This window comes from Pteronotus mesoamericanus, unplaced genomic scaffold (genome assembly GCF_021234165.1).
Source record: "Pteronotus mesoamericanus isolate MK-2021 breed Mesoamerican mustached bat unplaced genomic scaffold, CSHL_Meso_final scaffold_99, whole genome shotgun sequence".
NCBI lineage: Eukaryota > Metazoa > Chordata > Mammalia > Chiroptera > Mormoopidae > Pteronotus > Pteronotus mesoamericanus.
In genome coordinates, this window is record NW_026555330.1 from 1312027 (window position 1) to 1334806 (window position 22780).

The 22780-nt window shown below is 44.1% G+C and overlaps 1 protein-coding gene across 3 annotated transcripts in view; it reads left to right on the forward strand.

Moving 5' to 3' along the window:
- TBX15 (T-box transcription factor 15) overlaps positions 1–22780 on the forward strand; it is a 99788-nt gene that overhangs the window by 72695 nt on the left and 4313 nt on the right. For all 3 annotated transcript variants that reach the window (XM_054564932.1, XM_054564933.1, XM_054564934.1), the window contains exon 7: positions 13581–13678. In XM_054564932.1, coding sequence (XP_054420907.1) covers positions 13581–13678 — 98 coding nt within the window. The remainder of the gene's footprint in view (positions 1–13580; positions 13679–22780) is intronic.

Consider the following 22780-nt stretch of genomic DNA (forward strand, 5'->3'; position numbering starts at 1 on the left):
CTTTTTGGAAAGCGCCTGCATGTTAAGCCACCGTGCAAAGAGAAATAGATAGCTGATCTGAGAGTGAAAAAGCTGCTTCCCAAAGGCTGAATTATCCAGATTCTTTAACACACTAAATTAAGCTAGCAGATCAAATCCTTCATGGTGGTTTCCCCTCTATATCATAGTTGGTCATTCAGTTGCTTAAAACAAATTTGATGTGATTTATCATCATCAAAAGTTTGCTCCTTTTTCTGAAAAGCATCTGTATGTGGCTTCAGAATCTACAGTGATATCTCATTGTCAAGAAATAAGTAATTGTGGACAAATCAAAATTTTCACAAAATTATTAACTTTCAGAGCTAAACTTTTGTTAAAAAATTAACCATTTTCCTGGGAAATATTTCCAAACTATATCAGATCTTTTCTGCTTTATTAAGGAGAGTTTATAGCACACCACCTTTCTGGGTGGCCTAACATCATTATGATTGGGTTGTTATATAGCGAAACTCTTAGGAATTGTTGATGTTTATAGACCTTTCTCCTGTTGTAAATGGTCTTAGAGACTATAGTGTTTTTCTAGTTAATTCTTCTTCCTTCTGTCTAAACCCTCCTATCTAAAATTATGCATAAAATCTGTTATCTGCAGAGAGTGAGGAGAGAACTGAAATTGCCAGGGAAACCAGATTGATCTAAGGTTGTTCAATCAGAAAATTTAATTTCATATAAACCACACTGAAAGAGCAAATGTGACACACGTGTCTTATAAAGGTGTAGGCTTTGCGATAACTGTTTGCTTTGTGTTAAGACATTTTCCAAATTGGGGGCATTTCTTTACATCGGAATGACACAGGTTGTCAGGTGTTATTTTTGCTATTTTCTCTGCAAGAGTTTTCAGATAAACTAGTTTTATATTTAGAATCACTTCATAATCCATGCGGCCCCTTATATTTGAATCCAGATTTATGCCAAAAATTGGTTGTAGTGATCATTTCCTTTACAAAAGGATTTATGCAAGTAATTCTTTATGAAACCCGTATTGTAGATTTCAAATACATTTAGATTTCTATAAAGTTTCATTTACCTCAGAATTTTTTAGGGTCACACCCATTGAATAAAGTAAAATCCACATTAACTTCCAGTTTGCAGATGACAAAACTGAATAATACGTTTTGGGTCAAGCAATTGGTTGATGATAGAGCTCAGTGAGAAATCAGACATATGGATTCCAGGTCAAATATTTTCCTGTTCAACGATTCTGTTTAAAACAAGACAAAAAAAGCCTTTGCTTTCAAAATTTAGCCAATGAAGAATGGATACCTGTTCCTTTCATTTCAGAGGGGCAGTCCTCTTCCTTCCAACCGGGTTTCCACCCGTGAGCTGTTTCCTGCAGCATCCTTTTCGGGACTGGCATTCCAGGGCTTACTGAGGACCTTGTAAATGATAAGAGCCACAATACAAGCCGTCCTTTCCTAAAGAAGCCGCTAGGGTATTTAAGATCTTTAACTTGGAGTCTAGGTATAGATCTCAGAGGTTGTGTGAGTTTCCAGGTATTGTCAGTCAATTGTGTGTGGATGAGCGGGTGTGCATTTTTCTAGGGACAGGTCTGTAGCTTCCTTCAGATTCTCAACAAGCTCTATGACCAGAAAATAAGAATGTCTGCTGTAGACATAACTGTGTTTGTCCAGAGGCCAACCAACCCCACTGTCTTTAGTTATTTAGGTGCTTTCTTTTTCTTTCCTTCTGCCTCTCCAGTGGCGTTTAGTGTGTTTATTTTCCTCTTGGCATGCCAAAGCTTCTTTTTTTCTGTGCTTTACTCTTCCATTGAAGTCCCTGTTTGTCAGAGGCATGGTCTGGGACAGAAAATTAGAATATATCAGCTGCATGAACCAGCGTTAGAGCTATGCTGTGGGAATTGGAGCCCCATTTTAATGGACTTGAGAATAAGGCCATGTATCTTGAAGCATTTGCCTCTGGTTAGGAAGTTGTGATGACATCTCAGTTCCAGTCCTGAGGTCCTCCTGTCTCCTGGGGACAAAAGGGACCTTCACACATCATGCAGCCCTGGCCTGTTTTTGCCCTTAGGACTGGTGAACAGCTTACCTTCCGGGAATTGTCCGTCTTACCTGGTGAACAGCTTTTTGTAAGGACTCCAGGAAAGCGGAACTATGGAACCTCATTAGCTCATTCCAGTGCTTTATCTGGTTATTTTTCTGATCACATCGAAATTCCTCACTAAGTCCCATTAAAACCTGCAGGCTATTTTAAGTAATATTAGTAATTATAGAAGTTATCTGAGATAGAAGACTTACTGTGTCCCAGACCTTTTGCTTTTGTTCCTTCTAGTCTTCAAAACAGCCTGTCTTTTACAAATAGGGAAACTGAGACTCAGAGAGCTGAAGCAGCTTCCCTAATGTCACGCAATGGAGCTGGAGCAGGGACTAAAGCCCAAGTCTGCGTGAATTCAAAGCCTATGCACTTTCTGCTCTATCATGCCAACAGCTTAAACTGGGCTTATTTTATGTTCAACAGATATGGAGAATAGAACACTTTCTCTAAAAATCCTTCATCTGTTTAAAGATACTACTCAAGTACCCAGAACTTCCTATTTTCCAAATAAAATGACCTGTATATTATCTGCTTGTCTGTACGATTCCCCAGGACTTTGTCTTCTGCTTGCTCCACCCCTGTGAACAAGGGGTTCCCAAGTAGAGGACAGGAAGTCAGGCCAAACTTTCCTCACAAGTGAAACTGTGAAACAATGACATTGAAGTCACCTGTCTCACTGTGGAGGAAGAATGAATCATTAAATATAGAGGCCAGTTTATCCGGCCTCTGGGAAGTCAGGCTAAAATAAACTTGTTGGTCCAAGTACAGTGGCCCTTATATTTTCTCCTTGCAAAGCTCAAAATTACCTGATTAGCACAATTTAATCCTCGCTGGCTGCTTGCAGGATCTTATGAGGGCAAGAATTATTAATGTTGTCTTGCAGATGGGAAGGATTGGGGATCTAGAGGATCATCTCTAAATCTCCTGGTGGTTCCTCGCCTTCCAACCAGTGCCTTGTCTATTGCCTTTCTCCTGCTAATAGAGCTCTTATAAATCTGTGATCTTCCACATGCCTTTTAGACATCAAATGACTCATACAGATGAGCATGGTTTGTTGAGTTGCATATAAATGTACCCCAAACATACGGCTTACATTTCCTTTTAAACACATGGGCTTAAAAATTAGGGGGGAAAGCACTGGGCTGGCGTTTTTTGGTTTTGCAGAACACAAAACATTTGTGGAATACTTAAGAGTTACAGAATTTGCCAAACCTCAAACCAAAACACGTTCAGGTTTGTTGATTTCAATTCACCCCAGTGCGATCCAGGAAGGGAGGCGCATGAGAGGAAAGATAGGGAGGACACAGCCACCCATGACGGTCTCTTTAGATGCCCCCTGTCAGTCTCTTGGCCATAAGCCTATCACTGTAGCACCAGCCATTTCATGTGGCTGGGTTGACGGCAGTATCCTCTGAGGGTGGCTGGGGTGAGGATGCTTAATTCCCATTCTTCCTATTTTAATGTAAAGCAATATCCTTGGAGAAGTATTCCTGGCTTCTACCCCTGTGGCTTCCTCCTTCCTCTCGATGGGAACCAGAGTGTCTGGCCTCGTTGCTGGGCCTGGGAGGAGGACTTCTTCAGGACCGTTTCGCCTGCAGAGAGCTGACCTTCTGGGCTCTTTCTGTTGGATGGTAAGCCCAGCAGAGGAGACCCACAGTTTGGGGGAGTCAGCTTATCCCAAGGGAGTTCTGGCCCCCCATTCAGCCCTCACACCTATTCCTTAGTCTCCAGACACTTTCATCAGTAGTCAAACTGATATTTTGGTCTCCATTGCATCAGCCTCCTAGGTCTTTTTTGGAATTTATTCTGGGTTCAAAAGGACAAGAGGTGATATTTTGGGGGCCTTCCAGAACCCCACTAGGAGCCCTAGTGAGTCCAGTGTCAGCCCCGTGGTGTCACCAGCATCAGAGCCTGTCGCAGTTCTCCCTACTTCTCTAGGAAGCGTCATTCACACACCTCGTTGTAAGAAGGTCACCGCCCTTCAAACTTGACTTATGGAACTTTGACTTTTTTCATTTCCATGTAACTATGTCCCTGATCAGAAGTCTCCACCAGAAGAGCATGCATGTGTGTTTGTGTATGTTCACATATGTGGATGCATGTGTGCTGGGAAGAGTGGTAGACTCCCGGGCCTTTTGGAGTGGAAATCCTGACTGATTTTGCTTCCAAACATTGTCTCTGCAGTGGGAGGGAAATTGTGTTTACTTCCAAATTGTTCCTCCTCCTAGATTTCTCAGAAATCATGTGGTCCAACCAATCAATGCTTGTCTCCGGCATTGATATTTCTCTCTTTCCCTTCCTCTCTCTCTAAAAGCAATGATAAAATGTCTTTGGTCAAGGATAAAAAAAAAATGATGTGGTCCAAAACTGGCTTTGGGTAGGAAGTAGGTCAGTACATGTTTACCTTTAATCAGGCACAATACCCAGAGTTCCCTGTGGGAGGTGCCTCCTGCCAGGAGGAGAGAGGAAGGCCTTCCCGTTCTGGGGGGAGAGTGGGTCCCTTCAATTTGAGATGGTTTTTTGTCCTGTGGTCTGTGTTCTGAGGCTCTGTGCTTGCTAGAACGTAAGCTCCTTGGAATGGGACTGTACCTTTTTCAGGTTTCTATTTTTAGATTCTTTTTCCTATAGTGCCAGGTGTACAGAGTAAAATAATACTTGTTCAGTTAGTTACAAAACAGTAACTAGAGTCCGGGAGTGGCAGAGAAACTAAAAGCCAGGAACTCTGGAGTGAGAAAGCCTTGCCCAAGCAAGGGTGAGTCAGGTACAGCAGCAGTGGGGAGCAAGTTTTAGACACCAAATAAGAAGGGAAAAAAAGAGTACATTTATGAACAGGCTTAGTTTGAGTGACTAAAGGCAATTTTGATTGCAGTGTGAGCTAGACTGATGCGGTAAGACATGATTTACTTCATGGCGATTAGACACGTGCACCCTTCAGGCCTACTGAGCTGGCTCTGGACAGCGGGACATGTCTGTACTGTGGGGAGGACACCCAGTCAGTTTCAGAGCCTGTGAGCCTCAGGAAAGAAGGGGTCCCAGGGGCTGAGCCCAAGCAGAGTAAGGCTTGGTTGAGAAAGGTCACTCCGTAGCAAACTGAGAGATAAGGTTGCATGTTTGAGGGGAGCCACCCCAATAGGAGCCCCGTGCCAAAGAGAAGACAAAGGTGATGAAACTGAAGAGAAATAAGTCTTTGCACTGAGTCTCCTGGTGAGGAAGCCACAGCAGGAGGTGCACCCAGCCGCATGCCTGGGCAGCCCACCGTGCTCAGCTAGAGGGAGCATTCCAGCTGCAAGACCCTGCACCGCGAGGGGACAGCCAGAGGGGCAGACTCTGTGGGGGCTCTTGGCCCACATCTAACGTGAGAGCCTTGTTCCTGTTAGGGGTGGCTGCCAAGATTTTACAGAAAGCCCAAGTCAGCTTGAGAAATTTTATATAATTCCCAGGGACTTCCTCCAAAGCAAACACATACACATAAAAAGGAGAAGATTAAAATTTTGATCTGTGTGGGGAGTGAGAGGTTCTACGAACTTGTTTTAAAAGTGTAAATATATGACACTGGCCTTTGACCTTGGGCTCTACCCTCACTCTCAGCCTCATTGTGTCTAAGATAACTGCAAGGGGGGCTGTCCCCCATGACATGCTTTCCTCCCCATGCTCCCAGCTGGCACGCTGCCCCGGAAGCCGCTGCCATTGGTCTCACAGTAGGTCCCAGGTAGAGAGGCTCCTCTGTCGTTCAGGGAGCTGGTGTAGCTTTCAAGAGGGCATCTTTTCCCCTGTGGCATCTACCCTTGCAGGCTTGAACCAGGCCACTCAAAATCCAGAACTAAAATCCATCAGAAGGGAGCTGGAGGCAGGCTGTGAACGATGGCGAGGATGGTTGATGTGGGTTAATAGTTTTAACAGGTGGCCCCTCACCAAAAAAACCATAGAGGCTGCAGGATGCGGTGTCAGAAGAGGCTTGAGCCTGAGCTGATTGTCAGCCGGCACTGCTGTTTGCTGGGAACGTGGCTGGCGGTAGTCCTTCTGGGTGCCTGGTCTCCCATTACATAACGTTCCAGGGGGTGGCGCTCTAAAAATGGAGCCATTAACTGCATTACAGGGATGGATGGATTTGCTTGCTGGAAGAGGATGCTTAATGAGACTCACACTTAACCCAAAGGGAGGAGTCTCCGCTGGTGGTGGGGAACATACTTGGGAGTAAAGGATTTTTTTGTGTCTCCTTCTGAAGCAGCTGTGATCTCAAGGCCCTGCTCACAGAGGGAGAGACCATCTCCTTGGGCCCAGACAGGAACCCCAGTCAGGGCCCAGACCCCCCTCACAAAAGACGAGTGTGCAGCCAGAAAGAAGACCATGAGGTGGGGAATTAGAGTGGCTGAAGTTTGCGATAGAAAAAGGAAACGTCAGCTAGAAATCAGCCCTGGGTCCGTTCATCTTTGTTTAGATCCCACAAGAAACAGCTGTTCTTTGGGAGTCAGGGGAGGAACGGTGCAGGGAGAATCTCAGCTACAATCAGTTAGTAGAGCTCTGTTATAACCAAGTATCTGAAATCTTGTCTATACCCTTATCTACCTATCAAGCTGGACATAAAAAGTTACTCTATTTATAGGTCAGAATGATAAAATGGCAGTAATTTTATACAGTTTAACCTCATATATTTATTTCTAGTTACTTAAATAGTAATAATCACTTCATATGGTATCTGTGGTCCAAGTTGTCCATTTTGATCGCCAAGCTGATAGGTATTAGTTCAGTGTTCCCATTTTACTGATGGTAAAACTGAGAACAGTGGGTGAGTAGCTCACAGAATTTGCAAATCCAGCAGGGACAGCATCCAGAGAATGATATCACTCTCCTCTGTTAGGCACAGCTTGCCAGTCAACAGGCAACCTTGCCTTCATCCACCTCCGGTTCCCTGTCACTCCTGAAGGCTCCCGTGGCCAGCGTAGAGCCAATGAGCTGACCACTTGCCTTGTTTCCACCAGCGTGAATTTCCAAGCGTCTCACTTTCAATTTCTGTGTTTTCATTTGTTCTCCCTAGAGCCACTGGCTGTGTTTTTTCAGCCAATCTCCTCCCGTTCTTTCCTGGCAATCTTTCTAGCCTCCGTAGATTTTGCATACTCTTTTGTTATCCCTGGCACGAGTGACATTTAGCAGAGCTATGGGAGTAATCAGTACTGACTCTCTCTCTGGCCGGCACAACTGCATCTACAGTTCAAGGTAGCTGGCCCTGTACTGGACTCGGGCAGCTGCCTGCTGCCAGACTCCTCCCATTCATCCAGGCCAGGGCTGTTCATCATGTCCCCTGGCTTAGGGTATTTAACATTTTTCTCTGCCTTGTTATTTGTTCTCCCTCCTCCGTCATGAACCTTTTCCACCATTGTCCTCTTGGCCATGTGGATTCGCCAAGGACGGTTGGCAGCTGTTTTATTATCTATGGCTCTTGCCCAGCGATGGTGTCATCTAACAGAGTGACGTCTTTTTAATGGCTAACATATTGGAGTCTGAAATATCTGCAAGATAATGAGGCCTACAGAGGCTTGAGGGACACGTTTTTGGTTCTTGGAGGAGAGAATGAGAAATGGAATTAGGTAACGCACAGATCCCTCCACATTCAATCCGGAGCCAGAGGGCGGACACAGCTTTGAATTCCAGCAAAGTAAGAGTATTTTCTCTGGTTACAGGTCACCACCTGAGCCATTGGAGAGATTTCTTTTGCTTGAGTTAGACCCGTGGTCCTCAAGCTTTTACTGTTTTCATTCTTGTTTTGATATATTTTGTCTCCGATTGATCTGCGTTTATTAAGTCACAATTAGGAGGGAGCAGTACCATGGCCTCCATGTTACAGATAGGAGGCGGCTTAGGCATAGGAAGGTTATGCCACGTGGCCAAGTGGGCGTTAATGAGCAGCCAGCCTACACCGTGAGCCCAGGCAGTCTGTCTCTAGGGCTTGTGTTCTTAACCACTATGCTAAAGTGCCCCTTAAGTGATTCAGTCTTACCTTTGTCTTTCCCAGTCATCTTTTATTAGGAGTTAATTACAATATGAAAGAATCCAGCAGTGCTGGGCAAAGGTCATCGTCAGGAATGTGGAGTCCACACTGAGCCCTCTTCAGTGGTACTTGCATTGTGCTCATGTTTGAGTTCCTTAGAAGGCAAGCAGTAGCTGAAAAGGACAGATGCTGCCTGCACCATAGAAACCCCGGAGACACCTGCTTTCTTCCCACAGACACATTTGCTGCAATACTGGTTGTAACCTCTTTGAAATGCTCCAACAATGCCTTTAGTGGGTGAAAGGTGCATAAGTATCCAGCTTGGCAGCTCCCCTATTTTGACATCCATGAGTTTCTTCTTCAGTGTACTACTGATGGCTTCTTGGAACCAGGGTCAATATTACCAAATTCAAGGTAGACCCTTCCAGCCAGATGCAAAGAAGCTTAATACTTCAATCAGTTTTCTTTGTGTTTTCATGGCTTTTTATTGTGTTTCTTGAGGCAGTGATAACTCCTTAGGGACTGCTATTGTTATCTACTCAGACTCAAAGGGGACAGGGTTCCCAAGTTGGGATCGCTGCATAAGAAACTGTTTTAATTCAACTCCAAGCAATTTTCCATTGGAAAGCTACTTGCTCTTCCAGTGACAGCCAATTAACCATGTAGATACAGTTCGGTACCATCTAAAACCAAATTTTGAGGGATGGCTTGCTTTGTTTTGTTTTGCCAATTTGCACACCTCTGTTGGGTGGTCTTTCGAGAATATCCCCAAAAAACAAATACTCTGAGGAATCTATCCAGATGTAGGAGCCGATTCCAGATCCAGTAAAGGAGAAGGCTGTGTGGAAGGTTCGACCTCACCTTGGTGGACCATGGGCAGTCTCAGAGGAAGGATTTGGCAGTTAAGATATAGTAATGAGATCTCAAAGAACAGTATATTCTTGTTTTGTGTCTTTTCAAATATTGGAACAAGAAGAGAGAGGAAGGTTGCTCAGAAGCACAGTACGGCCCATGGGACAAAATCTAAGCACCTAACATGGAATAAACATCCATGGTGTCCCCACACCCTCCCACCTTCATTTTGCACCCAGAGCTTCAGTCACCCTGAACTATTTCCGGTTCCCAGAACATGCCTTCTCTTTTATACCTCCAAGTCTTAACATACATTGTTAACTCTACTAAGAAAGTTCTTTCTGCCTCCCTGTAGCAGACTGCTGAGTACTATTTAACATTAAGCTTAAATAACTGGCCCTTTATGGGCTCTTCCTTGGATTTTTAGGCACATTAAGTACTTCTGGCTCAGTGTTCCATGGTATCTACATATCTCCAGTGCAGCACTTATCACACTTTTCAGAAATTAGTCATTTATGTGCTTCTTGTTGAATAGGATGTGCCTAAAGGATAAAGATCTTGTGTCTTTTTTACTTTACTATCTCCTGAACCTAACATAATTGTTTTTTTTGGTTGGGTAACTCCCTTATGATTTCAAGATCTTGATTGGTAGACTTCCCTTAGCTTTTGACTGTCTTCTATTGAGAAATGACCAGTGGTTTTTTTCAACTCCTAGCATATATTCCCTTGTTACCAGTAAATAGGATGAGGGAAGAGTCCAAAGGCAGAACTAGAGAGAAAACAAGCAGAAGAAACATAAAAGTAGCCCTCTACCTCAAGACAAATAAGCGGACATGCATTAGTGTACTACCTAATAAGTTCCTGAACATAGTTGTAATTGTTATAATTCTCAAATATTTGCTGAACTTTAAATGGATGGTCCCAGCAATTTTTTTTTGAATGAGAAGGTTAGGAGAATATTTCTCTATAGTCTGGCTATTTTTCCAAATCTGTGGATCTCAAAGCATCATCAATTTGCAAGAACTCTTTGACTTGCCTCCTGTCTTTGCTTTTCTCCTGCTTCTTCAGCACTTTCTGTTGGTTTGGCCAGGGAGCAGGCTGAAAAGTCTGGAGAGGAAAGGCCTGGAGAGCAAAGCAGTGATTACAGCCAAAGGACTGAACAAAAACAGTTTGGATATGATCTCTGTTGTCACTGGAGCAAACAGGGAAAAGTAAGCAAGAGAGGGACACTTGCCAATTTGATCGTCTCTGATTGGAAACCTCAGAGATGACATCAGGTCTCTGGTGTGCAACAAACCCAGAGTGGCTCACCATGTGGAACATGTTAATGATATTTGGTTACCTAAGACCACTTTTTTTATTTGTTAGACAATGAATTCACATTTAAGATCCTTGAGATAAAAAATAGGATATAATGATGATGAATAAGTAAACAATGTGTTACTCAGGATAAACTTTGAAAAGACATCCAAGTGGCCAAAGATGTCAATAGGTGGTTGGCAAGAATTCTTGTAAAAGAAGAGAAGGGTAGAATGGACTGGCCTCCCTGTGGAAGGTCAGAAATTCCATGACCAGAATGGAAGAAACCGAAGGAAAACTGAAACCTCTCTGAGACCTGAGTCAAGAAAGGCACTGTCAGTGACAGAAATAATTCCCAAGTCTCCAAAAACAGAGGATTCCTTCTGTCTTCAGAGTCTTGGTTTTACATCAAGTTGTTTTCCTAAATTTTAGGCTTTGAAGAATGAATGCTGGTTGAAGTTCATGGAATGATGACTTATCTCCATTGAGATCTTGCCATGTAACAGGCATTATGCTAAGTACTGGGACCTAAAAAGTCATGGGATCCCAAGCAGACATGCTAGTCTTGATGGAGGTGAATTATCTAATACTTATCTTGCCACAGCACTTTTCTAAATCTTGATATATAAAACTAGTACTTTCTAACAATTAAATCTAGCCAATGAAGCTTAATGGGATTTGAGGACAAATAAGATGTGGCATGTAGTAAACAAACATGGTTATTTTTTCTAAGAAGAGATACACTTTGAATACATAAATTGCTTCAGTGAAGGTCTAGGATAAAGCTATGAGAGATGGATCTGCAATGGATTCGTAAAGTGTTGTTAAGAATAAGTGTGGTCTTAGCCAGTATTTTTGGGTAGCCGTAGTCCCTCCCCCTCAATTCCATCATCAAAATGGCCCTTGTTGTGACAGACCCCTGGACTACATGACCCGGGGTGCTTCCCTATGTGGCATGTTCCCCATTACATTTTTCACAGCTAAGGCAAGTCTCCATGATGAGGACGTGGGAATGTCGGGCACTCTCACCATTCACCCATCAGTAATGGAGCCAGAGGGTAAAAGTTACATTAGATATTTCAGCCCACAGTCAGAAAGAACTTTTTAATAGATCTTTCAAAGAACTGAACGATTTCCTTGGGAAATACTCCAACAGAGGCTGTATAACCACCCAAGATGGTGTCATAGAAAGGAGAAGTTAATGACACCCAATATCTCTCCTATTTTTAAAATCTATGATTCTATAACTCAATCTTACAGTTTGATTTTAGACTTGGATAAATGGTCACTGTCCTATATAGAGTTGACTGCTTTAAATAAAATTATTAATAAATTTTCCACAGTCTTTTTGCCTGTTATGAAAATGAAATCAAAGTTCATTTTCTCTTTCTTTAATGAATATAATATTGGCAGCACACCAGTATGTTATTGTTACTGTACAGTCTTCTGTCACCTTACTATAAAGAAGAGACTGTTCTTTGTCCTTGAGCTAATATTTTGTCACCATCATCGGTACATGAATGGAATAAGGAGGTGGAACAATAAATACCATGCTATTTGCAGTGAGCCACCCATGCCACTAAGAGGAACCCTAAGATGTTCTAATGGGCCACCAACATTCCAAAACGAAGTCGTAAGAGCTCAGCCTGTCTTATTTCTTACATTCATCGAGACGCAATGTCGCTTTACCTGCCTATCCCCTTGTTATTCTGAACTTCCTAATTGCTGGGACTCTTTCTCTCCACAAATAGTTTCATGTACTGTATTCAGCATTAATGTAGGGTGACTATGTGGAGATGTCTTCTATTCCTACTTTTAACAGATTAACAGCTAATAAACACCATGCAACACCCTCTTCTCTCCACCTCTTCTAAAAATACAGAGTTTGATTTGCCAACATTGGTGTATTTAAAGCCTCCAAGATTCCAGAGAACACTTTAGAAAGTTAACTGTGTAAGTAAGGCCTGCTCAGAGAGGAGATTTTCCAACACAAAGAGCCAATCAGTATATCAGCAGCTCATCTGAGAAGAACCTCAGGGGATCTTATAGTCATTTATAAGGAAAGGATATTTGTTCTCACTTAAAATAAAACCTCTCACTTCTTCTTGGTATGCAAGACTGAAGAGAACTCTGGAAATATATTTCCTATTTATAAGGAAGGGATACTTGTTCTCACTTAAAATAAAGCTTCTCACTTTCTTCTTGGTATGCAAGACTGAAGAGAATTCTGGAAATGTATTACCTAGGGAGACGGACGAGCAGCCTGAGTTTCATCTCAAGAGGGAAAGCTTGTCTCTTCTAGGAAGGGACACCATGTTACCTTACAGTGACTTATGCCACTTCTCTATTTTCCTTCTCCATTGTCCCTGAACTTTCCCTTCCTCCACGTAGATAGAAACAGTTGATTTTAAGAAAAAGCCAATAATCAGAAGCTGTGTTGAAAGCTTCAAATGAAACCCCAACTAATACTCTGTCTTGACAATATGGAATATCAGCAAGAATATGTCTGAGATAACCTGGATAATTATGTTAAATTGATGTCTGCCAACACCTCATATATGTGATACAGAGAGAATTGATCAAAGGGTAAAGTAGCAGGGCATGGATAGTTCAATTAATGGAGTTCCCAACATCAGCGAAACAGAAGCCTTAAAGTAATATATCTGGCAAACTGCTGGGTGTTTTCTGAAGTCAGATGACCCCAGATATCTGACCCTCAAAGACCAGCTTGATTATTAGATTATAAAATACAGATAAATATTTGCAGAAGTGTGTCGGTCTTTTGGTTTAAGGTGTAATTTCTGGGATCAGTCCCTTCCTTGGCCTTCAGGTAGGTACTTCTTGTTGCAGCAGAAACTCAGGTATATTTGATTGCCTACCTCACCTTTCATTTCTCCTGCCCTGCTTGTCAGTTTCATTGACTCCACCTACCGAGTGGTGGAGTGGACTCTGGGACAGGCTGTGTCAATGCACTCTGGTAATGATGACGACATTGTCCTGTGCTAGGGACACAGCCAGTGCTACTCTCTGCTCAATTCTGTTCATGACAGTAGCGACCCTGATCTAAACGTGTTCTGTTTTTCATGCAGACCAAACCTCCTTTGGAGAAAGGTTAGAGGGAAATTCCATCATAGTTATGACTTGCTTGCAAATAACCTGCATTGGGTTCATTTCTTCCTCCTTCTGCCACCCAGTGTCATCTGTGCCTTGTGCTGGGCCAGGCTCATTTCCTGGTGGTGCTCTCTCTCGTGCCTTTGTATCTACCACTTTCCAGACAGACCACCCAGGATCTGTAAAAGTCAGTGTAATTCTTGGGATCATTTACAACTTCCTCTGCTGGCTTTTCTCTCTGCAGAACCGGACTGGAAGCCATCATGGAGACCTACGCGTTCTGGAGACCCCCTGTGCGCACACTCACCTTTGAGGACTTCACCACCATGCAAAAGCAGCAAGGTAGAGCCCCGGGCATGGCCTCTGCTCAGAGATAGGGCCGGGGAGGGAGAGGGAGCTGAGCTGAATATAGCACGCTTGGCCCCCAGCCAAGCCCGACTTTCCTGGAACGAGGAGAGCTTGGTAGCTCTGCAAATAACTAAAGCATTGCCACTTGTGCTAACAGGCCGGCTCCAGGGGCAGCGCCTCGCCTGGCACCCCACACTCCCTCTGCCTTCCTAAAAGCAAGGATGTACAGGCATGATTAAGATGGTGGGGGAAAGGATCATTTCTATCACGAAGCATTCACAAAGCTCTTGGCACTCGAAGAGATCTTCATAATAACTTCATTTATTCCTCATGGCAGCCTTATCAGTTTTCTTACTCTAGTTTTGTGGATGAGAAAAAAAAAACTTGGCTTCAGGCCACGGGAATAAATCACCCTGTGTCTGACAGTGAGGAGGGGCCGCTGTAAACCCACTGGATCTGTAACTTGTGCGCTCTCCTTTTTTGCTTCTGTGGAACACACCTCTCAAGGTGATGAGCTTGGTAGGCTTCCCCTCCCCCACCGCTCTGTGCTTTTTGCTGAGTTTCTAACTCCCCTTCCCTTACAGCTCAGGCTGGGAAACCTGTAGCCACGGGTACAGATGGCTCATGGGCTGTGCACAGGTGCCTCAGTGACTCTCCCTTCATCAGGTGCCAAGGTGAAAATTTCCCCGAGTGTCAGACACCTCTGAGTTTCCCTCTCCAGCCTTCTCCTGCTCAGCAGTGACACCAATCAGAATGACAGACTGAGCCTATTCTGTTCCATCCAAAGGCCACCGTTCATGGAATCCAATTTTGAGTCTGTGGTCCTGTGTTATGGGAGGCCATTCTAGGACTCTGCAGTCCATTATGTTATATCCCCTTCCCAGGGGAGCTCCTGGCAGTTTACACACCAAGAAGGGTTTGTAACCTAAAACACCAAAATCTCTCCAGTTTTAAGACAAATACAGAGGTGAAAAGCATAGGCGCTGCAGTCAGAAGGCTTGGGCTGGACTCTTGTCCCTGTTCCTTCCAAGCTTTGTGAACTTGCTCAAGTCCCTCATTTTTTTTGACGCTTAGTTTTCTCATCTGCAAAATGGGAGAATACAACAGAAGCCTTGTGAAGATTAAATGAGATAATGCATTTAAAAACATAGACAGCACTGAGTACATGCTAGCCATTGTCATCAGCATCATCATGACCATCATTGCCGTTGTCGCCATCATCGCCGTCATTTTCGTCCCCCTTGTGTCTCTGTATTTGGATACCTAAGAGGAAGATGAATCAGGGTCAAAAGATACTGCTTTTCTGATGATTGTTCATAACATCCTCTTCACTGGGATCTGGTGAGGCACATGATTCAGAATTTCTATCTCTTTTTCCCTAAGTGGAAGAGAAATGGAAGCCCCTCCTACGAAGTGACCTGCTCCCCATAAAGCTTTCATAGAAGCAGGTCAGTCGATATTCAGGGTGTTACTTTCAGGCCTTTGTGGCCCTTTTGGGATTGAGGTTTTATATGGAGTCAGGAAATCTGGGCCCTTATCCTTGATGGTCTATATTCTATATAATCTTGGGCAAGTTGTTTCTCTGGGCCCCAGTTTTCTCACCCACCAAAAAGTGACAATATTTTGTGAGGCCCCTCATATAAACATGCTTTATAAATGAAAATGTATCCTGCAGACACTTGACCCTGTGTATTCCTGAGGTACCTTCTTGCTTATAGGCCCATTGCTCATTGACGCTCCAAGGTCTGGCTAAGCAGGCATTTGTTTCATAGAGGCTGGTATGGAAAGGTTGGCAGGGATATTGGCAGTTCTTGAAAACAGGCGTTGGTGGTGACGTTGTGTTCACTGCTGTGTCCCCAAGATTTACTGCAGGGCCTGGCACCCAGGAAGTACCTAATGCACAATGAATGAGGTCACATGGAGGCGTTGTGGCTCAAGGAGGCAGAGTCACTGTTGGATTATGTCTGGGAGCACAAGCACCTGCTATGCGTGGGTGTGGACGTGGACCTGTGTCAGGGCTGCAGACTGCATTTCACCTGCCCGGTGTGGGAGCACTGGGCAGGCACGTGAGTGGCTCAGGTGCCTCACAGGTTTCACATCACAGGTTTCATGGTGCTTCTGCTGAAAATGTATTGATATGAAGACTTATTGTTGAAACTTGGCAAACCGTGGTGGAAGAGAAACTAAACTTTCAAAGTAAAACATCACATTTATTCAGTGACTCGGAGGGGGAGAATGAGCTTGAATTATTGAATACATATGGCAGTGCGATGGGCTAGGGGAAAAGCCAAGACTCTATTAAATAGCTTAATTGAAATACATTTTTGAACTATACACTGAACTTGATCCAGATTCTCATTATTAAAAATTATGTGCCTGGGTTCCTTGACGTTAACAAAGGATGTAAAAGTAACAATACCCATTCCCTCTTCCCTTAAGGACCAAGAGTTATAGTAACTCTGGATAGTATCCCTCATAAAATGAAGAAAAGAGGCCCAGCCATCTGTGTGGGACTGTTTTTGCATCTTAGAAGAAGTAGGGAGTGGCAAACCTTGAGAGGAAGCCTCGGTGGCACACCAGAGGCGTAACAATTACTGGTCAGCGAGGAGAGCCTGGGCAGGGTGGCACTGAGCCTGACCTCCACGTGAGGACGGACTCGCCCAGGTGTCTCCATGACCTCCTTGCTTCACACACGTGGCCACCCAGCCTTTCAAATACGTGGCTCAAGACAGTTTTGAGCTGCTGCTGCTGGAGGCTATGTCAACCCTTCTGCTTGGATGAGGTTCATCCATTTTTCATCCCGCCCTTGCATTATTTTTATTTCTCTTTTATTAAGATCCATCTGTTGATAAAATTTCAAGGAAAGCCTTTAGGTGAATTAGCCACAGTTTTGCAAAAAACCCAAATCCTCTGTTTTTAGAAAGAGATTGAGTTCTATATAGTTGTTTTTTCTTATAGGAAACATGCATGGGATTCATTACCCTCTGCCTTCTACACAAAAAGAAACTGAGGCACAGAGCAGTCTAGTACTATATCTGCAGTTAAGTGGTGGCAGAAAACAGAACTGAGTTAAGAACTTTAAAGTGAATCTCTTACTTGAGAGTTTCCACCAGACCACAGTATATTCCTTCATTATTACTTAGTACAGCTTTACTTTTCTATGAAAAAATTTTAGTTTAGTCCTGGAGGGTTTCATTCCAGGTTGGGGCATGTGTCTGGGTTGTGGGCCAGGTCCCCAGTTGGGGACGTGCGAGAGGCAACTGATCGATATTTCTTTCCCTCTCTTTCTCCCTCCTTTCTCCTCTCTCTAAAAATAAATAAATAAAATCTTTAAAAAATTTAGTTTACTCTTCCAGTTGGTTGTTTATTGTTCAACAATTTGTGCGTTAGCTCTAAGTAGGTCCATATTTCATTTTAGTGAAGTCAGGTGCATGGTCTCATCTTCACACATACTCATTTAGAATTAACAAGGGAGTTTATACTTGTGAAGAGTCTGGAGACAGAAGTTATATTTCAGGAATGGCTTTGCTTGGATGCTGCTAGTGACAGGGACAAAATGAAGTAACCAACTAAGTTATGCTTGGGAAAGTTGACTGAGACAGCACAGAGACAGAAGAAAAAGAAAAATAACAGCCCAGGCCAATTAGCAGGTCCCATCCTGTTGTTCTGATGATGCTGAGACGTTCTGATGCTGATGCCGTCATGATGTAGATAATGGACGTATGTGTATGGCCAAAACTGAGAGAGCATTTGTGAGTGGTGTCTTGAAGTATATCTGACAACAGTCATGCTAAAAGGAGGTCTCCAGGACCTGTGACCCATCATTATTAAAAAATATTTGGCTTTGTTTCTTGACATTAATGTGGGAGGTATGTCTCCACCTGTGGAAAGGAAGCAACAGACCTGCCTTTGACAGGAGCCCTCCCTCTCTTCAACTGGCAGCAGACATCCCTAGACATACATTCCTAGACAGACGTCACCACTGTTGGGTGCTCTAATGCTTGTCAGGTAGTTAAAAGGTAGAATTAAGAGGGCCTCTCTTGGTTTGGGGATTTTGCATTAATTAGAGGTTCGTTGTGAGAGTGATCGGTTATTGAGCAACTTCCTACTAGTAAGAGGTTGGGAAAGGAGAGCAGTCATATGGACGGTGGCCTTTGGACAACTGTGTCATCACTGAAATTATTGTAAAATAGTCAAGTTCATTTATTGCTGAAATAAGGAATAAAGCCCTTGAGAAGCTCATGACAAGGACTGGAGAACATCTCACTTCCATCACTAAACCTGACAGTTATTGCTTACATTTTCTATTTTGTTCCCAAAGCCTTATATTCAATGTGTCTAAAACTGGGTCTAGGGGCTACCTCACATATTGGCGCCCTCTCCTGGAGGGACGGCACCACCACCCTTCCATTTGCCTGGAGGGGCCCCTCCCCCACCAGACCCAACCATTGCTGAGTCCTTATGTCCATCCGCATCGCTAACCTCCCTTGCCACCACCCTGCTCCGAGATGTCATCGTTTCTCACCTGACTTTGCTCACAGGCTCCCCAGGGTGGTAACTTAGCTGCCAGTGGCCTTGAACTTGAATCTTTTTAGGTTTAAATCTGATGGGAAAGGTCTTGTGCCTCTCTCCTAAGGTTTCTAGCAAAATCTTAGAGTCTCACTGGCTCTAATTGAGTCACCTGAACTGAACGCCGTGGCCCCTGGGGGAGGGGAACACCATGCCTGGATTGTCCTCGCATGAGTTGCATTCTTACCCTGGTGGTCCAGCAAAGGGGTGAGAGTGGAAGAGAAGACGTTTCTCAGTGGGGAAACAGGTACGAATGCCAGGACAGAAGCGGATCCTGTCTAAATTACGATAGCAACAGATGCACACTGCAGAAAGGAGGCAGAGAAACAAACAAGAGAACAAGTTCATGGCAAGGGAAGAAAACAGGGGCAGTCCACCTAGGGAATGTGGTAGGCATAAATCAGGGCCATCTGAAAAGCAGAGAGACCAAAGTGAAAATTGAGAACCGGGCGACGATATTCAAAGCTGTTTTAAAGAGAAGAGTTTTGGGTCTATTTGCATGTCTTTGAACTTCAGGGAAAAGGATGCACTTGGAGTCTTTCTAAGACTGAAACCACCCAATTCTCATTAGCGCTCTACTGTTTCACACTTGCATTTTGAGAAGGGCTTTAAGGAAGGGTAGTTTCTTGGTTGGTATGAACAGGGCTGTGATCATTAAACTTTACAGCTACTGGGCTTATTCCCTGGAATCAGGCCACAGGGTGCTGACATTTTCCGTTTTACCTGTTAGAAAGCCTCAAAGAAGGCGTCTCAGGGATGCACAGTGAATCAGCACTACTCAGGGACAGATGCCATCACATTATATGAAAGGAGTGTGGCTCGTGGAACCAAGTAATTACATGGAAATTTATTCTTTACTAGCCCAGATGGGGTTTTGTTTTACTGTTTTCAAGTTTTGGGGTTTTGGTTTTTTTTTTTGGTGGGGGAAGCACAACAAAATAAAGCCAAAAGGAAGCTGTAAGCGAAAGCCTCTGTATTACAATCTGGAAGTGATCAACTTAAAGATGCAAAAGTCAGCAGGTTTGCTATTCAGGATTTTCACAGTCACATTTAACTTGTCTTCATGATGCACAAGTATATTCTAGGCTATTGTCCTCATATGGAATCACTGCTAAACATGTATTCTTTTTTGTTATTTTGGCTGTTAGCCTTGAATATTGGAGCAAATTAATACCGCATTTGAATTTTAATGAGCATCTCCTCACTTTGGTCCACAAATAAAATAGAGTGCAGGAGTGGGGCTGGGGGGATTGGACTTGGGATGCCAGAGACGTTTTGGTTACTTAGGTTTTTAAAAATATTTTATTAGTTTCAGGTATACAACATAGTGATTTGACATTTATATACCTTACAATTTGATTATCATGTATGTAAATGTGATTATCATGACAAGTTTAGTAAATATCTGCCACCATACAAAGTTATTATATTATTGACTATATTCCCTAGCCTGTATATCCCTGTTCATTTAAACGTGGAATCTGAGAAACAGAACAAACAAACAAAAGACTCCCAGAGACAGAGAACAAACCAATGGTTGCCAGAGGTGGGGGGAGGGGGTGGACAAAAAAGGTGATGGAGATTAAGAGGTACAAAATTCCAGCTATAAAATAAAGAGATCGAGGGCGTAACATTTTAATCATACGTGGATTAAGTCCTCTGCCTACAGTCAGCGGTCTTAATCCACTGGGGAAAAATACCAATCTACCTATCCCTGTTCAGTTCTGCTTTGCTCGATCTGAGAGTAAATGGAGATGTGGGGCATCCATGTCTGTGGGGCAGAGGGAGGGGGGAGGGGCAGATCGTTCAGAGAGGAAACAGCTTTGGGAACATGTCCCTTTGGGAATATGGCCCTGGGGGGTCCATAACTGTCACGTGCCCAGCGCGCCATCATTCACGGCCATGGAGGCTCCTCGAGTCGCTACATCAGGGCGTCCACCTGTGGTGCCTGCTCACCAGTGGAGAGGCTGAGATGCTCAGCTCCTGGGACAGAAGCCAGCACCTGACAGCTGTCCCATCAGAACCCAAATGCAGCGAGAGTCCCTTCGCCTTCCTTCACTCCCTCACTCCTCCAAGGGGAGAGGAAAGGAAACAAATGGTTAACACCTATATGCACTCTGTTATATATATTATTTCATCTATTTCTTGAAAACCCCTACCAGGTAGAGATTCATAATTCCATTTATATGGAAAGGCTAACTTGCTACTAAGGTCAGGAAAGCAGCTGGAATTAGAAGTGGGTTTGTTGGGCTCTAGAGACCATGCTCATCATTAAATGAGGTTTAAATCAAGAACCTGCACTTTTGGGCCCGGCGGGAAGAGAGGGGATGAGGGTGCAGGAAAGGGAGGCACGCTTTCCTCCAAGACGCAGCCCAGCCCCGCTGCATCAGCGAGGCCCAGCCTCCCGCTCGGCCCAAGCTTTTCTGCGATGGGAGGCCTCCAGGCAGCCAAGTGTTGAAATGCACAGGGAGGGCAGCCTGCCTCCTTCTGCTTATTTAGCACTTGGCTGGCACTCCCAATCTTGTTTAACAGCTGACAAGTTGTTAGATCATAAGAGAGTAAAGACTTCTGAGTTTCTCGGTTTGCTTCTCTGCAAAATGCATAGCACAGTCTTCTCTATGTGGACTGTGAAAACTCGCCGTTATCTGTATGGAACACTTTAAGTGCATCAGAGCACTTCTTCAACAGGAATGGAAGCATTATGACCTTGCCCTGGTCAGGTTTGAGCTCCCCCTTCAAACACTAGTTCATATGGGGGTCTTTCACCCCCTGAAGCTCAACAGGCCACCAAGTCTCATTTCCAGTGAGTGTCATTGAAAAGCCAAAGCAAGCTGACTACAAACTTTTTAACATGTGCCTCTCATCTGCTCAGCAGAAATCCCTGTAACTTGTTAATAGTTCCCTTCTTCTTATTATTTTTTTGGTAGTGAAACCAATTGAGGCCTTAAATCAGTACCATTCGTTCCATCTTGGGCCATCCGAGAAAACCATTTAGAGTTGTAAAAAGTCATCTGCTCCATCCCGCACTTCCTGCTGCAGGGCGAGGGCCAGCGGCTGATGGAGCAGACCTTGAACAGGACAGTACGGGCGGCTGAACAGGGGGCCTCCTGGGAGACCACATAAACACCAGCTCAGGGAGAGCAAGCACGGGCTTTCAAAGTGAGGAGACCAGATACATAGCCCATAAAGCACAACTCTCTTTACAGCTGGAGTCAGGTTTCTCCATGTGCATCGTAGCATTTATTTCATGGGAGCTCACGGCATTTAGGGTGAAAGACAAGGAAAATGTGTAGAATGCCTCTCAGAGGAACCACACGCTGGCAGAAAACGAGCTCCCGAGCTCCCCGGGAGGACCGCAGGCAGAGCACTCAGAGGGGTGAGACGTGTGAGAGGTTCTTTCTCATCCTTCTCAGTCCTCCCCTTCCACACCCAGATTCCTGGAAAATACTTGTTAGTGGTCCTTGACACATGGGCATTAATTAAATCCTCACTCACAGATATAATTCTGAGAAAAACAGAAACTGAAGTCTGTCAGTTCAAAGCCCCACACATCACAGGTGAGAGGAATTAAGAGGTAGCCTACCTTGCCTATGGGCACAAGCTGGGTGGATGCTTGTGGACCTGGAATCAGGCTTGGTGCTCTTCCTACCATGGTCAGCTGCTGACTCAGGTCTTCCAGAGGTTTTTACAATGTTGTTCTTAGTAAGGGGTGTCCAGCCCATTACTGCATGCGGCCCAGGATGGCTATGAATGTGGCCCAACACAAAATTGTAACTTAAAATTCTTTTTTTGCTCATCGGTTTTTGTTAGTGTTTGTGTATTCATTGTGTGGCTCAAGACAACTCTTCTCCTTCCAGTGTAGCCAAGAGACACCAAAAAGTTGGGCAGCCCTTACTAAGAGTCTTTTTACCCCTCTTAAAGAAATTTGAGGCATGAACAAGAAGCAAGGAAGGAGAATTTCCCGAAATGACTCTAAAATCAGCAGCTATTTATAGCTCAATCCAGTTCTACCTTTGAAATGCATTGGGGAAATTCCTTTGACCAAGGAAGAGACATTAGTCAGGCTCTGTAAAAACTTAACTCTGAAAAAACTATCAAGAGCTAAATTTGTATTTCTACACCCAATACTACTACCATATTTGTAGATGTAGGCTGAGGCCTTTTTTTCCTGCTAAAAATTAACTTTGGCTTCTCTTTCAGGTATCTGCCTCTCTGTTTGCATATCTGGACCCTCCTCCCTGGCACATGAGGGATGGTTTCTTTGTATTCTCAATATCTGGAATCTTTCTGGTTCTCTTAACAGTTCCCTCAGTGATAAAACCTTATTCTTGTGTTTCCCCCCCTGAAAATGTCCTTTACCCTTTTATGGCAGCTCAGGCTCTAAGAGTCCCTACGTGAATTGTGGATGACCTAGAGGGCACCATGCTCCTTGGGGAATCATAGCTCGCAATAGTTCTGGGGAACTCCCACTCTTGCCCTGAAGGAGGAGCTCCACCATGGGAGGTTCCCCAGGGAAGACCAAGCAGC